The 12,339-nt window shown below is 39.2% G+C and overlaps 1 protein-coding gene across 2 annotated transcripts in view; it reads left to right on the plus strand.

The window, feature by feature from the left end:
* LOC101856038 (apoptosis-resistant E3 ubiquitin protein ligase 1) overlaps window positions 1-12,339 on the plus strand; it is a 92,360-nt gene that overhangs the window by 2,376 nt on the left and 77,645 nt on the right. For both annotated transcript variants that reach the window (XM_005103385.3, XM_005103386.3), the window contains exons 2-4: window positions 5,513-5,828; window positions 6,413-6,593; window positions 7,718-7,944. In XM_005103385.3, the coding sequence (XP_005103442.1) occupies window positions 5,657-5,828; window positions 6,413-6,593; window positions 7,718-7,944 (580 nt within the window). In that variant the 5' untranslated portion in view covers window positions 5,513-5,656. The remainder of the gene's footprint in view (window positions 1-5,512; window positions 5,829-6,412; window positions 6,594-7,717; window positions 7,945-12,339) is intronic.

Below are 12,339 nucleotides of genomic sequence, written 5' to 3' on the forward strand. Positions count from 1 at the left end.
GAAAGAGACAGAGAGAGAGAGAAGAGGGGAGGAGTTGATCTTGCGAGAACTTCCGGGCGGGTGAGAATAGCCACTTTCATATCTAGATATAATGTTGGGTGCGATCTGTCAATTTGTGCAATCCATCAATCGCTCAGGGCATTTGGTTGATCGAGGAAACGCGCGACAGTCCTTCGATTGTTGCGCATTCTGTTGATCAGCGGATCGCGCAGCGCTTTTTGTCGATCCGTTTGGTTGCGCATTCTATAGATCTTACCCCTGAGTTTTGTTATGGGAGGCCTTTGTTATGTTTTGTTGTCGTCCAGTGCATAATTTAGTTTCACTCTCCAAAGTCAAACCGAAACTGAATGGAAGTAATTGGAAGTCAGGGTTACAATAACAAACTAATCAAAGTGACTATTCGAGTCCAAATAGACAAAAATTATATTCGGACTCTGATTTGAGTCCAGTATGATGTCCATTCCGACTTCCGACCCTTGTTTCTAAATATTTCTAGCATTTATTTATTAACATTTCTTTCGATTATAATGATAACAATTGAGACGTGAGCTTTAATATCCAGTTACTAGATCTAGATCTATCTAAACTGGTCCCCCCTCCATCATTAGTATGAACAAAACTAAGTTGAGCCTGGGGCAAAGTTAATTAATTGTGTCGACCAAAGTCTGCGCGTAGCGATACCGCACTCTCGGGTTATGGGGGAAGAGGTGTTGGGAAGAGGTCACGGCTGTCGATTTGTGCAATGTGATGGAAAAAAAAATTACAGAAAAACTCAACACTCAACAAAATCAAAATTAAACATGTGGAAAGACAAATGGTGGTGGAAGTAATGATGTTGTTGTAGTGGTGGTGGAAAGACCCTGAGTTGTCGGTTTCCGTGTACTTAGACACTGCTATTGAGTAGATCTAATGAGAGTGCAATCAGGGTTAGGCCTGTAGGTCGGTGAGTATCACTCACTGATGTGCTCAGTAAACCAATTTTCTTTTTTTTTAAATTCACTTCATCATCATTGTTTATCGACAGAATGTGCAGTAAATATATAGATCTAATATTATATAGAATCTAATATTTCACGGATCGACAAAAAGCGCTGCGCAATCCGCTGATCAACACAATGCGCAACAATCGATGGATTGTCGCGCGTTCCCTCGATCAACCAAATGCGCTGCGCGGTCGATGGATCGCGCAAATCGACAGATTCGCCCAACATCTAGATCTAGATTCTAGATCTAGATTTAGATCTAGATATCTAGATCTAGATTAAAGTCTATATCTATCTGGATCTAGAATCTAGATCTAGATCTAGGTTTAGATCTAGATCAACTCAAGAGATTAGCCTGCTACTACTACCCTACACTACACGATGATTTTCCTTGCAGTAGTAAATTAGTAGAAATTATTTCGAAGTGACTATTTCTCCGAACGTTAGGAGAAATAGTGCCGATCTTTATTTCTCCGAATCGGTTTCTGGCCTCTGGTCCCGTGATTTTTTTCCTATTTGCGAGAGTTCGGCGCCAACTTTCATTGCTGCCATTCTGCGAGGTCTGGGAAGGAGCAAATTTTTGGGTCTAGAAGTCTAGATCTAGATCTAGATTAGAATCTATTTCAATTTTCAAAAACGTGAAAAAGAAAGGTTTCACAACAGAATGAAATCAAAATTAGAACAGCCCATAAACAACCACAAAAATTAACAAATAAGGGCGTGTGTCCACCTGTCCAAAGAAGATTGGCTGTTTTAACCCTAAATGTGCGTAATTCAAAAAAAAAAGTGCTGGATTAAACATGTAAATTATGGAATCACACACAAGGGGTCTGCCAGTGTCAGTACATGTAATCAGTTTCGGTGGAACGCTCTAACATAACTTATTTAAATCTATATTTAGAATCTAATGAAGGTAGGAACATCAAATTAAATGACGTTACAATTTACAACACCCCCCCCCCCTCCCCCCCCCCTTTTCCCCAACAAAAAAACAATTTTATAGAAAAACAACACATCAGAACAATAACAAGAAAAAAAAATTACTCACACAACAAAATAAAACACCACAAAGAGGGAAAAATAAAAGAGGAACAGTTATAATACAAATCGTATATATATAAATGTAACGTTTTCAACAAATCAACGTGGTGACAACAAGTGAGAAAGAGAGGAAGTGTTCAAGCTAAGTGAAATTTCTTTCAAAAGTAAAGAGGTTCGGTTTCTTTTTTTTTTTTTTTTGACTTTTATTCCCCGATTCGGGGACCAAAAAATGCCAAAAAATTGAGCCATGATTGATTGGTCACGGCCGCGACAAACGAAGAGATGCTAGTTCTATGTGTCGTTATCAATATCCTTCCATAGATCTAGATCTAGACAGCATACAAGTGAACACAATACATCAAGTTTAAGAGAAGCACCCTTCATAGGCAACACGTCATATCTGTAGCGAAAAACTGTTTGGAACTGTAGCTTTTCTTTATATAAATATTTACTGCGGACATTTTTTGGACAGTTTGAACCTTATTGTATACGAACAATCTTTAGTAGGCCTATAATATAATTAAAGATATATCCGAAATTTGCGGGAAAGGATGTGATTTCAGAGTGTTCGGAGAAATAGTGCACAGCTTTATTGTCCCGAACGTTCTGAGAAATAGTGCTGGCCTAATTATTTTACACCCACAATTATTAAGCATGAGTTATTGAGTATGATGACGAGTAGGCTACTTTCAATCCATATGATGTGTAGGCCTATCAGTGGAGACTGTAGTAGTCTGTAGTAATGCTTATGTCAAAGTCATACACACTACACACACAGGCTGGACATCAAACTGAAGAAAGGCCAGCTTCTCTATTCGGACTCTAGATCTGGAGTCTAGATCTACGTCTAGTTTTAGATCTATTTAGATAAGAGTGGTTTCTAGTAAACGTGCTAGATTCATTCATCGGATCCTCGTGGACTCTTGATCTAGAAAATCTAGATCTTACTAATAATATTTAGATCTAAAGACTAGATTCGAAATCTTGATCTCTAGAATCTAGTCCGATTAGATTTTTTATCTTTTCGGACTCTAAGCCAAAAAAATGTTTTATCTATTCGGACTTGGTTTTTTTTTATGTGAGTTTATCTTGAGTGTAAGGAGATTACACAAAATAACTGTCGTTTGGGGATTTTAATTAAGCCCGCGGCTATTTGGACTCAAACTCCAATGCGCATGCACAATCACTAGGTGTACCGCTTGTGAAGCAGGCAAGCAATTCGGCCTTGGCCTTCCTCGGTTTCTTCGATCTGGCCAAGGAACTTACAAAAATTGGATGCCAACCGTGGTGACCCAGTGCGAACTGTGGTCTTTTCTTGCAAAGGATAATATAATAGTAGGGCCAGGCAGTGGGCAATGGTATGGGAGGAAATATAGCTCTATATATTATAATATCATATAACAAAAAAAAGGATGACGGTGGGGGGGGGGGGAGCTGGGGAAGTAAGATGGAGAGAAGAAAAGTAAGAGAATGAGAGAGAGGAAAAGTAAGAGAGAGAGAGAGAGAGAGAAAGGGGAGGGGCGGGTGGCTGTCTTATAAGGACTGATGATGAATTTTATGTTTTGATCCCTTTGTATTTGTTGTCGCGAAACGCAGTGTAACAGCCTACCAGTAGTTTAAAGTCCAAATAGCAACGGGAGACTATTCAGACTCTAGTCTAGACCCCGCCGGAGACAAAAAAAAGTACGGTACAACCGGTGATTGCGCACGTGCACTGGAATTTGAGTCCGAATAGCCTCCAGCGGCTGTTCGGACTCGAGTCTGAATAGCCACTTTGTTTACGTAAACTAGAATTAGAACTAGAATTAACTACTAGATTGTGTCAAAAGTCAAAAGACTGCACTCTCATTGCCCAATGGCACTATCTGCGTACACGGTAACCGACAACTCAGGGTCTTTCCATGACCACAACAGCATCATCATTAGGCTACTTCCACCACCGTTTGTCTTTCTACATGTTTAATTTCATATTGTTGTGTGTTATAGCTTTTCTGTAGGCCCAATTAATTATTTTTTTAAAATCACATCGCACAAAATCGACACCCTTGGCCTCTTCCCAACACCTCTTCCCCAGCAAGCCTAGAGTACGTTATCGCTATGCGCAATCTCATTGGTCGACATAATAATAATTAACTTTGCCCCCGGCAAGATCAACTCAGTTACTTGGTTGTTCTGTTCATACTTATAATGCAGATTAGATAGATCTAGTAACTGGATATTAAAGCTCACACATCTCGATTGTTATCATTTTAATCGATACAATTTTCATATATATGCTGGAAATATTTAGGAACAATGGTCGGAAAAGGGTAGGGACGTCATGCTAGACTTGATTCAGAGACCGAATATCATTTTTGTTCAATCGGACTCGAGTCCGAATAGTCATTTCGCATAACGATAAATCATAGTTTAGTGTTTGATTAAATTTGACAGAGGTAACTTATCCTATCCTTTTGAAACCTTTGTCACTCTTTGTGTAGCCCATCCTTACATTATGATTGCAGGATAGGTACCGGTAGTCGAGCCTGCCTTATAATGGAAACCTGTCGTAAAGGAATTTCCCCACTTCCCCCTCGAACACTGAAAACTTAAATTCAGAGAGAACTTGACCAACATACCCTGACTGAACCAACTATATTTTGTTTCAAGTGTTTACAACATTTTTTGAAAACATACACAGTGTCTTAATACTAGTCTACTAATAGGAGCTTTTATCTTAAAAAGCCTGATCAAATGTTTCCTTTCAGTTGTCTTGAATTCAAATTGCACAATGAAAAACAAACACACACTCACATCACCCCACAGATTTTCAGGTTACCTGAGCCCGCCAGACTTGCCCCTGCATTGTCACTTTTGTGTGATAGTTGACAGTCTTCTGTGATATTTCTATTTGACTGGACGGTCAACAGCGGAACCAGGCTGACAAGTGGTTTAGGTATTGCTCTGGCAGTTTTTGAACAAGCTTTGGGCTTGCGACAAGGATCAGTTTACATTTTCCATCTACATTTATATAGGCTTGGATTTGTCATTTGTCACATTTAAAATGTTTTGGTGATTGTAATTGCCCCCCCCCCCCCCCCCAATCTCTTTAAAATAGGTTTGTGTGATAAAGCTAAATGAGGCTTGCTGTCGAGCGGGATTACCCCTACAAATCCTATCTATTGTTATTATACAATAATTATTTTTGTTATTGTTATTAATCTATCAATCCCCGACTATTTCGAGATATTCATGCTTGACTGTACATGGAGAATTCTGATCGATGACCTATGCTCCAACATAGGGTGAGAAAGGCTGATGGTGATAATGATCACACCTGCTTGCCGATTCACTACTTTTGGACATCAGACCAGCATACTTTTGGCAGCTGAACACAAATATGGTCATGAAAGTTGTCACAAACCAATGGTTTTTCTAGGAATTTACTAGACTAACCTTAAATGTTCATAGCATTAACTTTTAAACTTTTTTTTATTTTTCCCTTTTAGGTTACAGCAATTTGTAAATGGGAACACCAAGAGATAAAACTAAACTTGAAACTGCACCTGCCTGTCTCCTAGTGCAGAAAGCAGCGACAGATTTATAAGTGTTTAACACAGTCAACACATTAAATAGTCACAGCCCAGCAAAACATGGAGGAAAGTGAGAGAACGAAAGTAACATTCCTTTTAGCTATAGCTCTCCTGAGCTCTGGCGCCCTGCTGTTTCTACGTCACCAAGGGTCTGTCCTGGAAATTGCTGAAGTAGACGCCTGGCTAGAGAGCAACAGGCTAAGCTACATCAAGGATGTGGTGCACCAGGCGGGTGAGTGGAATCACTGTACTCAAACACTTTGTGTAAATAGTGAACTTCTGATCAAATGTTAACTCAAGCATATATAGATGTATAATAAATAGATGGAAAATTAGATAAGATTAACATATATATTGCTATAGAATTCATGGGTGAGAGCCTTTATTTGTGACTCTTGTCTGTAGTAGTGTGATATTATGTGATGTTGATGAGCTATAATGTGTGTGTGTTGAGGAAAAATAGGTGTGAAATAAAGTGTCTCAGACATGTTGTTTCCGACATTGTCACCAATTGTCATGGGACTAGTAATTTTGTTGTTATATTCTGTCACAGTCAACACCTGTACCAGTTCCTTTTTTTTTCCTATTTAATAGCTAGAATTGCAGAAAGGTTGTTCATTTAAGCTTTAAAAAATTCCAAAACAACAAAGTAATGTCTAAGAAAATTCAGTGAAAATTTTAAAGCATATGGTGTAAACAAAAGAATCAGGAATCTAACTTTGTTAAAGATAGTCCAGTTTGTGTGTACAGTAAGGTTTGATGCGAGGATTTCACCGATGGATCAGCACCTAAGACACTTATTAAATTTTCGACTAGGTGGCACCTCAATCCACGGAGCTTTACAGGTGGTGAGGACCATTCAAAAGACAAGACGTCTTCATCGTTCCTTGACCAAGGAGCAGCACACTTTGCTGGACAAGGCTGTTCGTCGACTCAACGACCAACTGGAGCTAGAGCTGTGGCTGCAACAGCATGACTTGACCTACTGTTTCCAGGTGTAAGTGAACGACATTTTGCTCCACTGACTCATCCATGTAAAATATGTTCATCATTATTGTTGTTTTGAGCTCATAATGACCATTATTGCATCGATGTGCTTCCTCTTTTGTCTCAAGAAGGATGTGTCATCTTTGCCAACATAGTGTGTGCCTGTGTCTGTTCCTTGTGTGTGTCCTATATGTTTGTCTGTGTTCTATAAATCTTTAGTTTATCTGTGGGGTTTTGTACATCTTTTGCAAGGCATGAGTTGGGTGCCTGTGCGTTCTGTCTGGCTGTACTCTTTGTCGCTTTTGTTTCTGTTTGTCTTAGTTTTCCCTAGCACTAAATGACTGTTATTGTGTTCATGTGCTTCCCTTTACTCAGACAAAATCAAACAATTGAAAAGTTTAGAGTTTAGGCTACTTTAAACCTGCCTGTCAAGCTCATCCTGGACTGAGAGAGCTATAGCGACCTGCTGAGTGAGTTCCAGCGTCCTAGGAAGCATATGAATACAATAAAATTACTTTTTATGAAGGAATCAAACTTTAGTCTTATGAGTATAACAACAAAGAGCCTAACCATCCCACCACTTTGCTCTTAGTCAATGTTGATGACATGGAAATGTATTAAAATTCAAAAGCATAAATTGATTTTACAAAAAAACAACAACATAAGAATATTTATTTCGGCTAATGACATTACACGAAAGGGAAAGGATAGTAAATGAAGATTTTATTTCCTTGGTTATTTCATTCTTATTCCAACAATTAGGAAAAAAGAAAGAAGAATAAAGGAACTGTAGTGAGGGTCTGCATGTAATGTGGACAAGAAACATGGAGTGAATTGCTGAAGCTGTGTTGATTTAGTGACAGGAAGAGACTGGAGTTGTGGTTTCCATCAATTCAAGTTTGTTCCAGACTTATTTGAATGAAGGGAGAGGTGAAAGTCTCGCCAATTCCAGAGGAAGAAACTTTTGATGTCTCTACCCTCCTTCATAATTCGTCTTTTTCCTTTTAATGATTTGTTTCCATGGTTTCCTTTTCCTTTTTATCCCGATATATTAACGATCTGTACTTTACTCCTTTCAGCGATGCACCACTTGAAAAAATATTTCACTGATTTTGTCTGTTTTGTGTTTTTCAGACTCATGACAAACAATGTGATCAGTTTGAAAGATTTGGCCAAACATCAAGACAAAGAGGTCAGAGATCTGTTGACCGTGGCAGGCTTCCATGCTGATTTCTCTCATGTCCTGTCGGACAGTTTATTTGAACTGCGAGAAGATTTTAAACAGAACCACAAACCTGTGGAGACAAAAGCCCTCTCTCAGTTTGTCAAGGCCAAAGGAGAATCCAAGATGCTACTGATATGTGAGTTTGTCTCCTAGTTTGTTTTTAAAAAATCTTTTTAGTAAGGGTTTGTGGGTGTTGTGTTGTGGTCCTCAAAGGAGATGGTTGGAGGGTGCAGTCAGTAGGGCCTACTTTCTATCTTTGTCTCTCTTCCTTCTATCTAAATGTCTTTTTTTTTCCTGCACGAAAATCTTTTTTTTTGTCGGTGTGATTCATTGTAAAAGAAACTCCTAAAAAATTGTCTACCAGTGACTAAAGTCAGATAGGAAGTGCAATAGTGTTTGTAATATCTTCGCTGTCACAAGCAATCCGCTAACCTCCAAATGTGGAGAATTTTCTCAAAGATGCGCCTTTCAATATCACCAAAATGCAGTTTAATGCTATGGTAAAGGCTAATAATTTTCTTGCTTTTCATGATTCCTGATGATAAAACACTTTTGGACAAGAGCAATAAAAACACATATCCTGTAGCACTAAAACATCCTGCCCTTGAAACAATTGATTCCTATCCACCAACATGGATCCACTCATACACTGATGGATCTGCCTTTAAGGCAACAATCAACGCTGGATATGGGTCAGTGATCAACTTGCCCAGTGGGATAAAAAAAAAAGAAGTCTTTAATTCCCGCGGGTCCTTCTGCTCCAATTTCATCGCCGAACAACAGGCTATCACCAACACAGCAAACTACATCAACTACTTGTTTGACACTAATCCACTTGCTACCACAGACATCGTTATCTTTACAGACAGCCTTTCAACACTAGAGACACTTGAGAGTGGGACTGATGTGAACAAAGATGTATTGCACTTGATTTGGAGTCTACATAATTTGATAAGTAGGCACCACGTCAGAGTAGTCCTACAATGGATTCCTGCCCACACTGGGATACCGGGAAATGAAAGAGCTGATGCTCTGGCAAAGAGAGGAGCTAGCCTCCCTCAGCCTGAAATTCCTACGAATTACACCACCTGCTGCCAAATGATCGAGTCAAACCTCAAGGAAAAATGGATGAATGATTGGGCCACAGGTATGACAGGAAGGAGGATGTATGGCCACATGAATAAACCACTGGTCAAAGATCCAATCAATGAGTTGAGGAGGGGAGATCAATCCATAATCTTCCAACTTAGAAAACAACATGTACCCCTCAACCAACATCTCAACCGAATTGGAGTACAGCAGTCTGCTGCCTGCCCACTATGTGACTACCCCTCAGAGACAGTGGAACATCATCTGTTCTTCTGTAGAAAACTAACTGATTTAAGGGGATGTTTTTTTCCCAAGCTACCCCACACATCTGATTGCCTCTACTCCTCAAGACAACAATTAGAACAGACATGCAGCTATTACCGAATGGCTTCATGCAGAAGAGTTAACGCTCAGATGCTACTGGATCGCTAACAACAACAACAACAACAACAACAACATGATTCCTGATTGGAAAAGTGCAACAGAAACTAGTTTTTGGTCTCTGATGTAAAAAATATCCATACAAACTTTAGTGGCTTGCTTGTGACACAGACAATATGTGAGGTGTGCTGACAACATGAGTTACTTCTCGCAATCCACAAATGGAGATATTGATCAAAAATCGACACCAGGGTCAAATTTGTAGTTTTGTTTTTTGATGCCATATTCTTTACCTGTAATATGCCTTTTATTATTTCATACTTATAAATTGTAAAATCTGCACCTTTTAAGCGTTATGTATCTATTTCCACAGGGATTGAATCAGAGAAGTTACTAATTTTGTCAGCATGCTTTACGCTTCTTTAATAGTCATGATGAAATATCCCAAGAAGCTGTATTGACTTACCAATCATATTTTTTCTCTTTGTTCTATTTTGTGCCCAATTATGTCATTCGCACCATGTAGAGTGACATTTGTGGACCTCTGGGGATTCAATAGTTTTTCTGTCCTTCATTCTATAGAAAACTTAGTGCTGTGCAGGTTGTGGTAATACAAGTTTACAATGGTCATTTAAAGGCCTTGTGTCTCCAAAACACAGTGCTCAAAAACAACTGTTGGTATTTGGGTTTTTTACTTTCTCCAACCTCCTCTCTCCCTTTCCAAGTAAAAGGATATCGAAATAAGGGCTTCTTCCCAATCACCACACAATGGCCCCGGCCCCGCTTCCCCCAATTTCAACCTCCCATCCTGCTTCTCGACACCCTTGACCCCTTTCAGCAACCCCCCCCCAAGAAAAGAAAAGAAAAAAAGCCCAATAAAGCAATAATGCCCTTAGTGAAGATTTTCCTTTTCACCCTGATCCTTACTTTTTTCCGGCGGCATACTTCACCTTTGAAGACAACTTTTATTTCCCCTTTTTTGCAATTACTTTTTTGGTTACAACCTCACTTTATGGCAACATTTTTATGAGTCTTCTGATTTGACTCTTGTCAAAGTTGTCTGACCTACAAATGTGTTACTTGAGCTGACCTTGTTCACAGCTGTGACTACGATGATGCTTCACTTCATTTTTCAAAAATAAACAAGTAAGACACTGCACAGGGTTTTTAAAAATGATAATAAACAAAAGCCCTACTTAACAAAAGAATATTTTTTCTTAGTAGTCTATTTTTCCATATCTGCTAGACAAATGTCATTACATGTACCTGTAGTCTTTTTGTTATCTATTGGCTCTCTTTATAAACCTTATCTCCATATTTGTGGCATGAGGGTTGACTGATACCATATTATTATGTCATTGCTCTTTCTCTTGAATGGCTCTTACAACTTCAACAGTAATGTGCATGCACGCCCGCGTATGTAAGCGTATCTCAACATGTGTCACGATATGGTGGAATCAGGTGCTCACCAATTTTTGTGCTTATGGGGGGTATCAACTTAAGCTTGTTCATGAGTCTTGCTTTTGATGAACAAAATACCCATCTATCTTGAATAGAAGCGGAGACATTTGTGATTGAAAGAGGTGGGGTTCACCTGGCGTTAGAGGTAAAATTAGCGAGAGAATGGCCGTCTAAGTTTGGTGATATTCAAAGCTTTAGTGTTCTTGGAAAATTCAAATTTACTTGTTTTGTCCCTTTAATCAATGTTTTTCAGTAAAATCCACATCGAAATGAGCTTTTACACTTGAACATAAACGTGATGAGCCAAAAGTTTAAAAAAGCGATAAAAACTGGCGTAATGGCAGGAAAATGTTGGTTTATTCGATTTAATTATATTGACGTGCGCCAATTTAACCACGATGCCTCACATATTTGTACTTGTCATTGGCATTGCATAAAAGTTTACCTTCTACAAATTAGGCTTGTACATCAAAAAGTCTGTCCTCTCCAGACTCATTGTTCATCAAAACTTAATTTCAAAGCTCAAGTTAGAATACGGAAAATGGACAGGAAGAAAACAAAGAAAATGCCCCATGCCAAAGTGATGTTACCACTGTACATCAGATAGATATTCAGCAAAAAATTGGGGTTATGCTATGTTTATCCCAATTGTCGCAGCTACTGCTGATGGGAAATTTTTACTACCACAGAGACTTGGGGGCAGGGTAGTCTTTATTTTCAGCTTATGTTTCTTTTCTACATAGTCTCTTGATCTGGCTCTAGGAAGTTCTATTCCTAGGTATGTTTCGAGGTTGGGGGGAGGGAGGGGGGATGACGAGAGGGGTTGAAGGGTAGAGACCAGTATAATCTGGGGGAATAATGTTATAATTCTTGTGTCCCCTTTCAAAACGGTTGAGTTGTGTCCCTTGTTCAACTTTGAAGGGCAGCGAATTTGCAAATTCCTTCTTTCGTCCTATCTTCATAAGGTTTCTTTTTCCTTGTTTTTAGACATTGTTTTATCTCCATCGTAAAATTATGGCTCCGATGATGTTGTTATATATACACTTTCAACGACCCCCTATACTTAATTCGTTTTCTTAACTCGATTGTTCGCTTAGTATCATGACTTACCCATCCATTTACTATCGGCTACCCACTCACTTGCTTGGTATTTTCTTTATATTTATCCCAGGACTTGTGTATTTTTAAAGTTTATCCACACACACACACATAAACACTCACGCACACCGCTACCATGCACGCACGTGCGTACATTTTATACTCACATGACCCCCCCATTCGCGACAAAAGTTCGCTTGTGTTCCCACGGGTACCTGCAAGGATACGCACTGTCGGACAAACAGGCACGCATACACATATGCAAACGCGCATAAACGCTTGCACTCATGATACAAACGATCAGCTTAAAGCAATTGTTACCTTTACTACTCTTACTCTTTCCCTTCTCATGTTCCTTTTCCTCGCCTCCTCCCCCCTCCCCCCTCACACACACACTACAATACACAAATACACTCACTCTCTCTCACACACACACAAACATCACACACACACGCACAAACACAAACACACACACACACACACACACATATTATATGTTATA

The sequence above is a fragment of the Aplysia californica genome, unplaced genomic scaffold (assembly GCF_000002075.1).
Source record: "Aplysia californica isolate F4 #8 unplaced genomic scaffold, AplCal3.0 scaffold00370, whole genome shotgun sequence".
NCBI lineage: Eukaryota > Metazoa > Mollusca > Gastropoda > Aplysiida > Aplysiidae > Aplysia > Aplysia californica.